This window comes from Cynara cardunculus (assembly GCF_001531365.2).
Source record: "Cynara cardunculus var. scolymus isolate 2C chromosome LG 9, CcrdV1, whole genome shotgun sequence".
In the NCBI taxonomy this organism is placed as follows: Eukaryota; Viridiplantae; Streptophyta; class Magnoliopsida; order Asterales; family Asteraceae; genus Cynara; species Cynara cardunculus.
In genome coordinates, this window is record NC_037536.1 from 10,163,093 (window position 1) to 10,175,628 (window position 12,536).

Genomic DNA, 12,536 nt, shown 5'->3' on the forward strand with positions numbered 1-12,536 from the left:
GTTTGGTCGAAACCTGATCCGTTTGCTCTGGGGTATTTTAGTCATTTTATTAAGGTCTAATTCGGTACTATTATGATCCGATTAGACTTGTTAAGCAGGAAGAGGTCAATTATATCCGTTAAGACAAAAGGACTGATTAAGGACCACTAAGGCCCGTTATATTTCAATTAGACATATTAAGGTCTTATCAGACTCATTATGACCCATTTAGTGTAGTAATGACACAACTAGACTCGTTAAGAAGAAAAAGACCCTCCTCACAAAGGCAAAAGGACCCATTAAGGACCACTAAGACTCGTTCTATCTCAATTAGACCCATTAAGGTCTAATCAGATTTATAATGATTCATTTAATACCAATGTGACCTAATTAGACTCGTTAAAAAGAAATAGGCTTATTACATCGACTAAGATCAAAAGAACGCATTAAGGATCAATAAGACACATTCTACTTCAATTAGTCTCGTTAATGTCTAATCAGACTCATTATAACCCTTTTAGTGCCAATATAACCCAATTAGACTCGTTAAGGAGAAATAGGCGAATTATATCCATTAAGACCAAAATCACCCATTAAGGACCAATAAGACTCGTTCTACCTCAAATAGACGTATTAAAGTCTAATAACTAATTTTGACCTATGTAGTGCCATTATGAGTTATGACTCAATTGGAGTCGTTAAGGACAAATATACTCATTATACCCACTAAGACCAAAATGATCAATTAAGGAACACTAAGACCCGTTATACCTATCAAAAGGCCTTTGGTCTAGCGGTTGTGAGTCCTTGGCATCCTAGGAGGTCAAGGGTTCAAACTTCACCAAAGGTGAGGAAAATGTGTGAGTTTATTTGAATCACTTTTGCTTTCTTTTCCTGTGGCTACTAAGATGTTTAGGAAATAGTTTTTTTGTTTCCACAAGGAATTGTGATGTCCAAAAAATTGGATCTCTTATAAAGATAACTAGCCAAGCCATTGGAATTTTTAGTTTATACATTGAAAAAATCCGTTTTGTTAGTATATTTGCCGTATATAAATATTATATACTTTAAAAAAGACCCGTTATACCTCAATTAAACCTATTAAGGTCTAATCAGACTCATTTATGATCCGTTTAGTTCAATTACGACCCAATTAGACTTGTTAAGAAGAAAAAGACCCATTATACATACTAAGAACAAAAGGACCTATTAAGGACCAATAAGACCTGTTCTACCTCACTTAGACCTATTAATGTCTAATCAGACTCATTATAACTCATTTAGTGCCAGTATGATCTAATTAGACTCGTTAAGATAAGTAAATCCATTACACCCACTAAGACCAAAAGAACCCATTAAGGACCACTAAGACCCATTATGCGACAATTAGACCTATTGAAGTCTAATTAGACTCATTATGACCCCATTAGTGCCAATATCTTGTTAAGGAGAAATATGCCTGTTATGCCCACTAAAGACCACAAGGATCCTTTATGACATAATTAGACTTGTTAAGGAGAAATATGTCTGTTATACCCACTTAAGACCAAACAGATCATTTATGGCTTAGTTAGACTCGTTAAAGAGAAATATGACCACTATACCCACTAAGATCAAGAGGACCCTTTAAGGACCACTAAGATTCGTTCTACCTCAATTAGACCCATTAAGGTCAAATGAGACTCATGATGACCAATTTTGTAGAACTGTAGGCTTGTTCGTGTTCATTCGTTTAACTTAACCGAAGAAACGAACAAACACAAACGGTAAATGAACAAAATTCTTTGTGTTCATATTCGTTCAGGTAGAAATTAGGTGTGTTTTTGTTTTCGTTCATTCGTTGAAATGCTAAACGAACGTAAGCGTATGAACATAAACAAACGAATAAACTTAAACCAACATAAATGAACATGCCTTAACAAAACATAAACGAACATAAATGAACACTACTACTTGTCATTTTGTTAACTATTATACACATATTAGCCATAGTTTAAAGATAAACAAAAACAATCACTATCCATCAATCATCATCGTCTGAACAAAAAAACACAATTCACCATCATCATTTGTCTAGCTTCATTACTCGTGGAAAATGTAATAAAAACATCATCCATCTTCAATTCTCATGGAAGACCAATATATATCATATCATCAGTTCCTATAACAAACAGATAAAATAATTTTAATTATTGTAAGAAAACATGTATTTTAGTTCCACAACAACCAAGGAACCTATTTATTATAAAACAAACTAAAACAATTTAGCACAAGGACTTAAATACACTATTTTAGTTCCAACATTCTCCCCCTTTGGACTCAAGTCCAAAAACAAAATTCCTTCAGAACTTCAGATCTTCAGCATTAATCTTTAGAATTCATTAAGAAGCTTTGACTTTCTCAGATTTGATTTTTCACAGCTTTTAAACAATATCCCCCTGTATAACAATCTCTCTCTTTACTTGTCTTTCTTCAAAACTTTCACAGATTTAGACAAACTCCCCCTTTAAACAATCTCCCTTTAAATTCGTTTATTGATAAAAGAAGATCAATACAAAATTAACAAATTGTTGCCGAAATAGACAAGGCAAAGACATAATCTAAACAATCTAAGAAACACACAATTTAGCACAGAGAAGATTAAGAACAAGAAAGAAGATAGTTAGAAGATGAAGGCGTTGCTAAGAAGAGGGATCTTCTTAGCTTTTTGTACCCATTGCATTTAATGCAAGTCAGAGAATATAAGCCACTGACAAACTTCTAGATGAGAGCTTGTACCTTTGTCTTCATGACATGCAGGTTTTTAGCCGCATATGAACAATTGACCTTTACAAAGTTGGTAAACACATTTAAAGACAATAAAGTAACTCCTTATGTGTACCTTTCTGTGAGAGGTATGAGGTTATACTTTTTGTGCATAAAGATAAGACAAAAACTAATCTTGTAGAACAAAATTCATTTGACCGCTGATACTGATTCATCTTGAAAAGTTCTTCAGTGTTCGTTGAGTCTTGGTCATATTTCACACTTTAATTTAGACATTCCGTTATCACTGAATCCACTTCAGATCACGAACTGTCATGTCTCTTTCTTCAACTACTTCTTTTCAAGAACGTGTTTAGTGATCACTGAACAGATTCACAAATGATCACTAAAGCTGAATTAAAAAGCACAACAAGTATTTTTCACTAAGTATGTAAGGTCATAATCAAATCACTGAAAGAGTTTGGATCAACAATGAATTTATTTAATTTGTATGAATGTTTTTGACTTGGATATAAATTGGGGTTTATGAGTTTTGAATTTTCATAGAGTTTTTGTTTTGGGTGGCGGTGGCCGCGGTAAGTGGTGGATGATAGCGATGAGTGGTGGATGGTGGTAGGTGGAGCTTTGGAACAACGATGGATGACAGTGGTGCGTGATGGTGGTGAGGATGAATGTTCTTGAAAAGGAAGTGAGGATGAAGATGGGGTAAAATGACCAAATTGCCCCTCACGTGAGGGGCACATGATAGAGTTAACGGAGCCCCATCTAACGATGCTAGTGGGAGTGACTTATTTGGGGCTTCAAAACATGATTTTTGGACTACTTGATTTCGTGGGACGAAAACCAACAAGAAGGTATTCACGAGGAATACATATATAATTCACTTTCATATCATATCTTCATCGATGAAAAACTTTGATATTAAATGTTAACGAGAGAAAATAGTTTTTGATTAAATATATATATTTTAATAATATAAATAATGTTGTAATTTAAAAAAACCTAATATGAAATTTGTTGAACATGTTTATACCAGCAACCCCTTAATTTTGTCACCATGTTAGATAATCTACATTACCTTATAAACTAGATTTATTAAAAGTTGTAAAAGCAATTTTTAATGCACAAAGTACTATACATTTATGCACAAAGTTTTAAAAGTCTTAAAACAACTCATAATGAATTAAGTACTAATACTTTATGCATTTAATATTGAAATATTTTAATTTACAATTAAAATAACATATAGTACAAGTTATCAATGCACATACCTTTTCTTTTCATGTTCACATGATACTTTTGACAAATTTCACTTATGTTTTTACCCTCTCATACTTCTATGTCTTCTTCTCATCCCCCAATACGAGATTCAAACTGATATTCACCATGAGTTATTAAAAGTTCTCTTATTCATCCCCTATTCAATTGCTCTAAAACCCCCGGTCTCGCTCTCGCTCTCGATTTCTTGATTCTTTGTTTTTGGTGTAAATCGAACACATTTGTAGAGTCGTTTAAATATATTGAATTTTAAATATATTAGATTTTAAAATGTCATACAATTTTTTCCATCGATAGACTGTAATTGGAACCATAACTCTTATTTATTCAAATTGTATTAATACGTAAAGACCAAATGTAACTTATATCATCATTAAATTTTCTTTAATAAAACTAGTGAAATTCAAAATCATTAAAATTCTCGACTCTCGTCGCATTACGCAGATATATAACTAGTAATTATATATAAATAATTTATTTATAGGAGCATAAAAAAAGTTACAAAATGGACCATCAGGGGATTAAAGAATACTTCACCGAACTCCTAAAAAGATGAATTCTCCGGCGACGGTCCATTACACTCCGGCAACCATTTTTCAGAACCCTAAAAAATTCAGAAACATCAAATTACCATACCGTTTTGTTGAATCATCATCTTGTTGTACAAATTCCACTTTCACCACCTCCGCTACTTCTAAAAGAATTGAATTTCAACACCAAGCATATAGAGTTTGGAGTTCTTCTCGTTTGCTTCGAAAATCTAGGGTTTCTTCGGATGATACGCAACCTACTGTTTCTTTTAATGAGTGTGAAGTTTCGGAGCCGAGCTTCGAGGAGTTTATTACTTCCGAGAGGGTTAAAGTTGTGGCAATGGTGGCGTTGGCGCTGGCGCTTTGTAATGCTGATCGTGTTGTGATGTCTGTGGCGGTAGTTCCGCTTGCTCAGTCCCGTGGTTGGAGTCAATCTTTTGCTGGTGTTGTTCAGGTAATTCTTTCTGCTCTGTGTATGTGATATAAGCTCATTTTGTGATTGATATGGTTGTTGTTTTTATACTTTGCTCAGATTACTATTCTAGGGCATAGGCCAAACATTAAATTTGCAATGCCCAGTGGCATAGTAGTGTTCGGCTGATCCTTGGCCTAATGATGGAAAAATCATGGACAAATGTAGGATTTCTTTATCCTTGACTTTTTTTCCCAATTCAAGTGATGTGTAGGCTACTCCTGGGTACAATGCATGTTGTGACATGGACCATTTTCATAGCAAAAGGAGAGCCGTGGTTTCTGAAAGCCTTAGACGTTATATATAGATGGACCGTTGGCTCCTCCTTAAAGAGTATTCTGTAGTAGTGGTTAGAGATGAGCAAAAGGCCCAGATCGTTTGAACCAGTCCCTGACCAGACCATGATTTCACGGGGTCCTTAATCGGGCCAAACTTTTTTGAGACAGGCCACTCCTTTTTAGGACCAGACATAGCCTGGATTGGATAAAAATATGAGCCAGGCCAGATTTATGGACTGGTCCGTGCCCATATTTAGCAGTCTTCTGTGTGGTCTTGTTATTTCGGTATACAGTGTTAAGAACAATTATGCATTCTTGTTTACAGGTCAGAGCACATGACAATATTTTTGTATCCATGTTCTTTGTTCTTGTATGATAAAGTCTTGGTACATCTCTCCTCACTGATAAAAAATATATGTAGTAAATAAAAACCCATTGTTTTTCACGAACTCCCAAATTAATTTAGTTCTGATAGATTTCGTTGGATGCTTCTTTTAGTATCTTTGCTGGTATAAGATCTGATCTTTTGAAAGTATAATCAGGAAGTTGTAAAATTCCCCTGTTATAGTTATAGTCAGGAAGAACGCGTAAGCATAAGCTGATCAGAAAAAAGGAGGTGTGACTCATACCTATGAATCTGCAGCTGATAGGGAAATGCCTTTACCTCTAAGCTCTTATTATTTCCCACTCATTGGTTAATTTGTTACTGAATGGCAATTGGCATTTAGAGATGTTTATGGTAATTATGGAGGGACTTCATTAAATCTACCCATAGAATGACTGTCTCTGATTTCAATTGGATAATTGAGAGAATACATATCTTCTTATCATGCAAGATTGTCTTTGTAAGCAGCCTTAGGTTATCTACTTATGTCAACGCGAGGCCTGACACAGAGGAGTCACTTGAAAATTATGTTTCGTGTGTGTGATCTTGTATATGTATCAATTAGATTCACATCATTGCTGAATCCAGGTGCTAGTCACTATCCCAGTTCCTTCAAGTACCTTGGTTTAGACTTAATGATTTCCTAGGATTTCTCTCTTTCTTTGCTAGGAATCTGAATGTACGTCTAATATTTAAGTCATGAAATATCTGGATTGTAGGAAGTAAACTGGACACTTCTTTCATTAAAGTTGCTCTACTTGTTCTGTTTTCTTTCTGATTGGTGGCACTGATGGCAGTCATCATTCCTTTGGGGATATCTGATATCACCAATTGCTGGAGGGACTCTAGTGGACTATTATGGTGGTAAAGTAGTCATGGCATGTGGTGTAACCTTATGGTCAATGGCCACATTTCTCACCCCTTGGGCTGCAGAAAGTTCTCTTTGGGCACTACTTAGCATGCGTGCTTTGCTTGGAGTTGCAGAAGGTGTAGCACTTCCATGCATGAACAACATGATAGCCAGGTAATAGCTTCTCCTAAACAAACATGTGCTATCGAGATTCGAGATAGTCCGTTTCAAGTCACACGTTCATAACATAACTCCATATGATTGTTGTCTGGTGAAACTAAAAAGGCCTAGAATCTGTTTGAAAATTTCCTTTCAGATGGTTTCCACAAACAGAACGATCCAGGGCTGTTGGGATTGCAATGGCTGGATTTCAGCTTGGAAGTGCTATTGGACTTACACTTTCTCCTATCCTGATGTCACAAGGTGGTGTAGGAGGACCATTTATAATATTTGGATTATCTGGATTTCTCTGGGTGTTAGTATGGGTATCTGCAACATCTAGCACTCCGGAGCGAAGCCCTCAGATATCAAAATATGAGTTGGAATATATACAGAGCAAGAGGAAGAAATCCGTCAAGGTCGAGAGTCAAACGAAGACGGCCAAAATAATCCCACCCTTCAGGCGTTTGCTTTCTAAGCTACCAACTTGGTCCCTGATTGTTGCGAACTCCATGCATAGCTGGGTAGTCCCTTTTTCTCTCTGTACTTTACTGTATGCCATAACGTTACGGATGTTTGGAACTAAATGTGGCTTGTCTTGTAGTTGTATGCAATTCATTCTTTTCAAAAATAACGCCTCAGTTATGTTTCATATGGAAGTCAATATACATCTTTCTTCTTTATGTTAGTCACATTACCTTTTATCATTGATAAAACTATATTCTTGCATTAAGCTTCTATTGTTTTACCACAGGGATTCTTTGTTATTCTTTCATGGATGCCCATTTACTTTAAAACAGTAAGTCTTAAATACATACAGTGTTTTTCTCTCCATATCTCACTAAACATGTCCTAAAATTGTGGGTGTTTTCTTTTTTGTTACAGATATATCTTGTTGACCTCCGACAAGCAGCATGGTTCAGTGCTGTTCCCTGGAGTATGATGGCATTAGTAGGCTACTTTGCGGGTGTCTTTTCTGACAAACTGATTCAGGGTGGTATGACTGTCACTTTGACTCGCAAGATTATGCAGGTGTGTACGATGAATTGTTATCCAATTAGATACACCATTACAACATTCAGATTCTTTATGCGAAAAGAACTAACAGGAGTGGGTGGTAAAAATAACCACACTAAATTATCATATAGTACTTGATCTTGTTTAGTTTCTGTACAAAAAAATTACACCTCATTGTTTTTGCTTGGATTCTTCTTTCAGTCGATTGGTTTTATTGGACCTGGTATTGCTCTTATTGGTCTGATTATGGCAAAAAGCCCAGTAATGGCTTCCGCTTGGCTTACATTGGCTGTGGGGCTAAAGTCTTTTAGTCACTGTGGCTTCCTTGTGAACCTTCAGGTACGACCTTTTTTCTTGCATCATGACTGAGGACCTTAGATATTGTCTCACTTGACGTACATCTGTAATTTCTTTTGAGCAGGAGGTTTCTCCACAGTATTCTGGTGTTCTACATGGTAAGTGACCTAATCTTATGATTGGCATATCGTCATATGTTAACAGAACAGAATGGTTTGCGTTACCTATTTCTCATTTGAAACTGATTCAAGGTGGGAAATGATATTTATTTGCTCATCCACCTTTCATGAACTCAAGGTTTTTGAGCTATTTTCGCTATTCCTGCTGACATTAGTTCACTTCCTATCAAATATTTAACAAAATCCCGTTATGCCATTAATGTGGCTGGCCGTAATCACGACAAATAATTGTTCGCTTTCTACCCTTCTCTTCAATTCAATAAATAGGTCGGTAGCCAAAATGAAGGCAAAATGGGATTTATGAAAATATAGTTGATGCAAAATGAAACAATGTTTTCAGAAGTCGATAGAACCGCTCAAAAACCATTTTTGGGTGGCCGGTCTCCACGTTATTGGTTTTGACAGGTGAGTGACCAAACAAATATTTTTCTTGTAGCCCCAACATAACACACATTGGCAAGTTGAATAGAACACATACAAATGTTGTTCTTGTATGCCTGGTCCACCCGTTATTGATCCAGATACGTTCTTGTTTTATAGGTATATCAAATACTGCAGGCACGTTGGCTGCGATAATTGGGACCGTTGGAGCCGGGTTTTTTGTGGAACTGGTGGGTTCTTTTCAGGGATTTTTGTTGCTTACAGCAGTTCTATATTTCTCAGCTGCTCTGTTCTGGAATCTCTTCTCGACGGGTGAACGGGTGAATTTCGACGAAGGTAATTAGTTCCTTTCTTATACTCTTGTTGTAGATATGATCTTGCATAAGTACTTGTTCTGTAAGATCAGTGAAGCATCTTGTACATGCGAAATGAGAAGGGTATGCCATTATTGTGTTGTGAGATGATCATGGTGTCCTTTGTTGTGCATTCATTCTTTCATTTTTCGTCTTTGAAAAACTAGCCTATTTCCCTTGTAGGATCTGTTAAAGGGTTGTTTGTTTACCTCTTAATAGTTCAATTAAGAGGTAGTCTCTGAATCATTAAGAGGTGAGTATTGTTTGGCAAAATAAAGTATGTCTCTTAATGGTTCTAAAACCTCTGAGGGATTGTTTGTTTACCTCTTAATAGTTTCATTAAGAGGCAGTCTCTTAATCGTTAAGAGGTGAATCTTGTTTGACAAAAAAAATAATCTGTCTCTTAATGGTTATAAAATCCTCTGAATGATTTTGTATCGTGAGTCTACCTAAACCATTAAGAGTCATAATTTCATTATAAACAATTACCAAACAATTATATTTCATTTTGCATTATATCATGAGAGTCTCTTAATCATTCTGCACCAAACTATTCAGCAACTGTCAAACAGTCCCTGAATGATTTTGTATATTGAGTCTCTCTTAACCATTAAGCTTCCTAATTTCATTGTAAACAATTACCAAACAACAATATTTCATTTTGTACTGTATCATGAGAGCTCCTAATCATTCTGCACCAAACCATTCAGCAACTGTCAAACAACCCATGTCTTACTGTCTTTTAGGCTTATATTTTTTTTAATAAATAGAGTATCATAAATTAAAAATATCTACAAAAAAATTATATCCAACTTACACATATACTCTATTTTAGAGATTTAAATATTAATTTTATTTTTAAAATATTAAGTTTTAAAATTCCTTCTCGTTTTCTTTAATTTAGAGAACATTTTAGGATAGTTGTTGGAGAAAATAAACCCGTATATCTCCAAAATCTTTGCTTTGTCACGGTTACTAGAGATACTTTTGGTTACTAAAAGTCCGACCGCTTGTCATATGTTACAATTTTTTGAATATGGACCAATCAAGGGAGCGGTAACCATTTTTCTGGACTATTTGTTTTGTTTGAATATCGTGTTTTCATCTTTAAAACTAACGGTTTACCGTTACATATAAGAGTCAAATAAACCATTACATATAAGAGTAAAAAACAACAATAATTTATAAACTACGGTTGGGTTCACGTGAGATCAGTCTATTTTTGTAAGACCTGTGAGACCAAATTTTTACACTTGAAGCTTCACAACAAAACGCTGTGAAGGTAAAAAAAACCCGAACCTTCACAGCAAAAACACTGTGAAGGTTACCTTCACAACATTTCACTGTGAAGTTTCAAGTGTAAAAATATGGTCTCACAGGTCTCACGAAAACATATTAGTCTCACGTGATTCAAGTCTTATAAAATATACAAACAAGTATCATAATTTCAACGAAAAAACGAGTTTATTGATTCTTTAAAAAGGCTCGTCGTTATCAAAAGATTATTCAACTAAAACAAGAGAGTTCCATGCTTTTGGTTAGTTGGTATTGTCCTTTCCAAATTAAATTGGGTGGTGACAACTATTTAATTATATTATAAAATAATAATATTAAGAATCATTTAGAAAATAAGAACAAATTACATAAATTATTTAGTTTTTATATTATTAATAATGCTTTAATTTTTAAATTATTTTTTTAAATGAAAAAACCATTAAACTTTTTAATTTTAAATGATCAAATTCCTGAACTATTTTTTTTTAATAAAACACCCATTAAACTTTCACATTTGTTGAATGATTAAAACCTTGATCGAACAGTTACTGATCAGTTAGGGCCTGTTTGTTTTTTAAAATTTGCTTCTTAATTTCCTCTTATGTCTGAATCGGTCAGATATATGGACTTTCAGATCGTTTGTTTTTCCCCCAAATTAAGAGCTGAATTCATAAGGTTTCCTCTGAATTTTTAAGTGGTAACCCTAGCTCTTAATACCTCTTATTTGTTTATCCGCCTCCTTACGTCGCTCTCATCCGCCTCCTTTACGTCGCTCTCATCCGCTCTCGTCCCATTCATCGATTGAAGCTAGTGTTCTTCATACATCGCAGATTCAAGCTGGTGTTCTGATAATCTTCTCGATCTCTTTTTGGTTTCAGATTTCAGATTTCAGACGTAAAAACAAACAATCTGACTGATTCAGATTTCAGACTTCAGCACCACCTCTTAAAATTCAGAAGTGAATTCAGACTTCAGACTTCAGCACCTCTTAAAAAACAAACGCCACGTTAGTGTAACTTTTTTTTTACTAATTTTTAAAAGTGTAATGATTTATATCAATCAAAATGAAAGAGTTTATTGGTTTTTTCATTCAAAAAGAGAAGTTTAATACTTTTTTTCATTTCAAAAAATAGTTTAGAAATTTAATTTTTCAAAATAAGAAAATTAAATGGTTTTTTCATTCAAAAAATAAGTTAACGACTAAACAATTCAAAATACAGAAGTTTCTTAGATTATTTTGAACACCATAATTTTTGAATATATATTTAAAAGTAGATAATTTAAAGAACTTATGATGCGAGTCAAAGTAAACGTGTTTAAATAAATATTCTCTTATTTATAGTTTTTTTTTTGTGTTACTTCATCTATACTATATTATAAAGTATTTAACAAAAAAAATTAAAAATTAGTTTTTATACATGAAGTATTGTTTATTGATGCATATTACTTAAAATTCAAGATTACAAGTAAATAATACATAATTACAACTTATTAAAACTTCGAACTTGAATTTGTGTAACTAACTACAGATAAGCATAATTTAATATTGGATAAATATTTCATTTTAAATATAAAAAATTTAAAATATAATTAGGATAATCATTATTTTCTAACAGAATACTTAATTATTATCTTTATAAAAATTATATTATTAAATAAAAAATAAATTATTTTCTTATTAAACCTAAATTAAATTATAATAAAAAAAGTTGAATGAAAGAAATTACACAACAAAATAAGATTTTTTTTAAATAGTTAATTTGATATTAATTTTGATACGTTTTTAAAAAAAATTAAGATATCTTCAAATTTATATTTTATTCAAAAATAAAAACATTACCGTTTTTCTGAAAACCACATAAAACCGTATTATAACATCGACAGTGTGGCAGAATAAAATGAAACATTAAAATCGGAATGTATCTCGCTGCGTTGCGAGTACCCTTCTAGTAACTAAAAATGTATTCATACAATACAGTGAAATGTTGAAATCTTTACATTGTTTGTCTTTCTCGACTTTATTTTATGGAGAATTCTAGAGATGGATCGATTGTTATTTGTCTTAACCCATAAAATATGTACTTTAAACTAAAGTACATATTTATATTATATTATAAAGCATTTAAACCGTATAGTATATTTATAAACTATATAGTATATTTATATCTATACTATATTATAAAGCATTTGGCTAAAACTCTTAAAAACTCTTAAAAACTCTTAAACTCTTAAAACTCTTAAACCCGTTCATCCCTAAACAATTTCATCCCTATCTGATTTCATCCCATAACTGAATTCGTGTAACTAACTGCAGATAAACACAATCAAATACAGGAT

General features: G+C 33.5%; 1 protein-coding gene across 1 annotated transcript; it reads left to right on the plus strand.

Annotated features, from left to right (window-relative positions):
* The first annotated feature begins 4,538 nt into the window (after window positions 1-4,538).
* On the plus strand, window positions 4,539-9,035 carry LOC112518162 (probable anion transporter 4, chloroplastic). The gene is made up of 8 exons (XM_025125765.1): window positions 4,539-5,007; window positions 6,486-6,712; window positions 6,855-7,221; window positions 7,452-7,496; window positions 7,583-7,729; window positions 7,916-8,053; window positions 8,136-8,169; window positions 8,731-9,035. The coding sequence occupies exons 1-8, from the start codon at window positions 4,576-4,578 to the stop codon at window positions 8,913-8,915; spliced, it is 1,575 nt and encodes a 524-aa protein (XP_024981533.1). The 5' UTR covers window positions 4,539-4,575; the 3' UTR covers window positions 8,916-9,035.
* Window positions 9,036-12,536: the final 3,501 nt, after the last annotated feature.

Bases quoted from the DNA above. Each gene is read 5' to 3' on its own strand.
- LOC112518162 (XM_025125765.1), top strand. From the start codon at position 4,576: ATGAATTCTCCGGCGACGGTCCATTACACTCCGGCAACCATTTTTCAG. The intron at 7,730-7,915 runs GTGTGTACGATG...TTCTTCTTTCAG, and splicing joins TGACTCGCAAGATTATGCAG to TCGATTGGTTTTATTGGACC. The intron at 8,170-8,730 runs GTAAGTGACCTA...CTTGTTTTATAG, and splicing joins GTATTCTGGTGTTCTACATG to GTATATCAAATACTGCAGGC.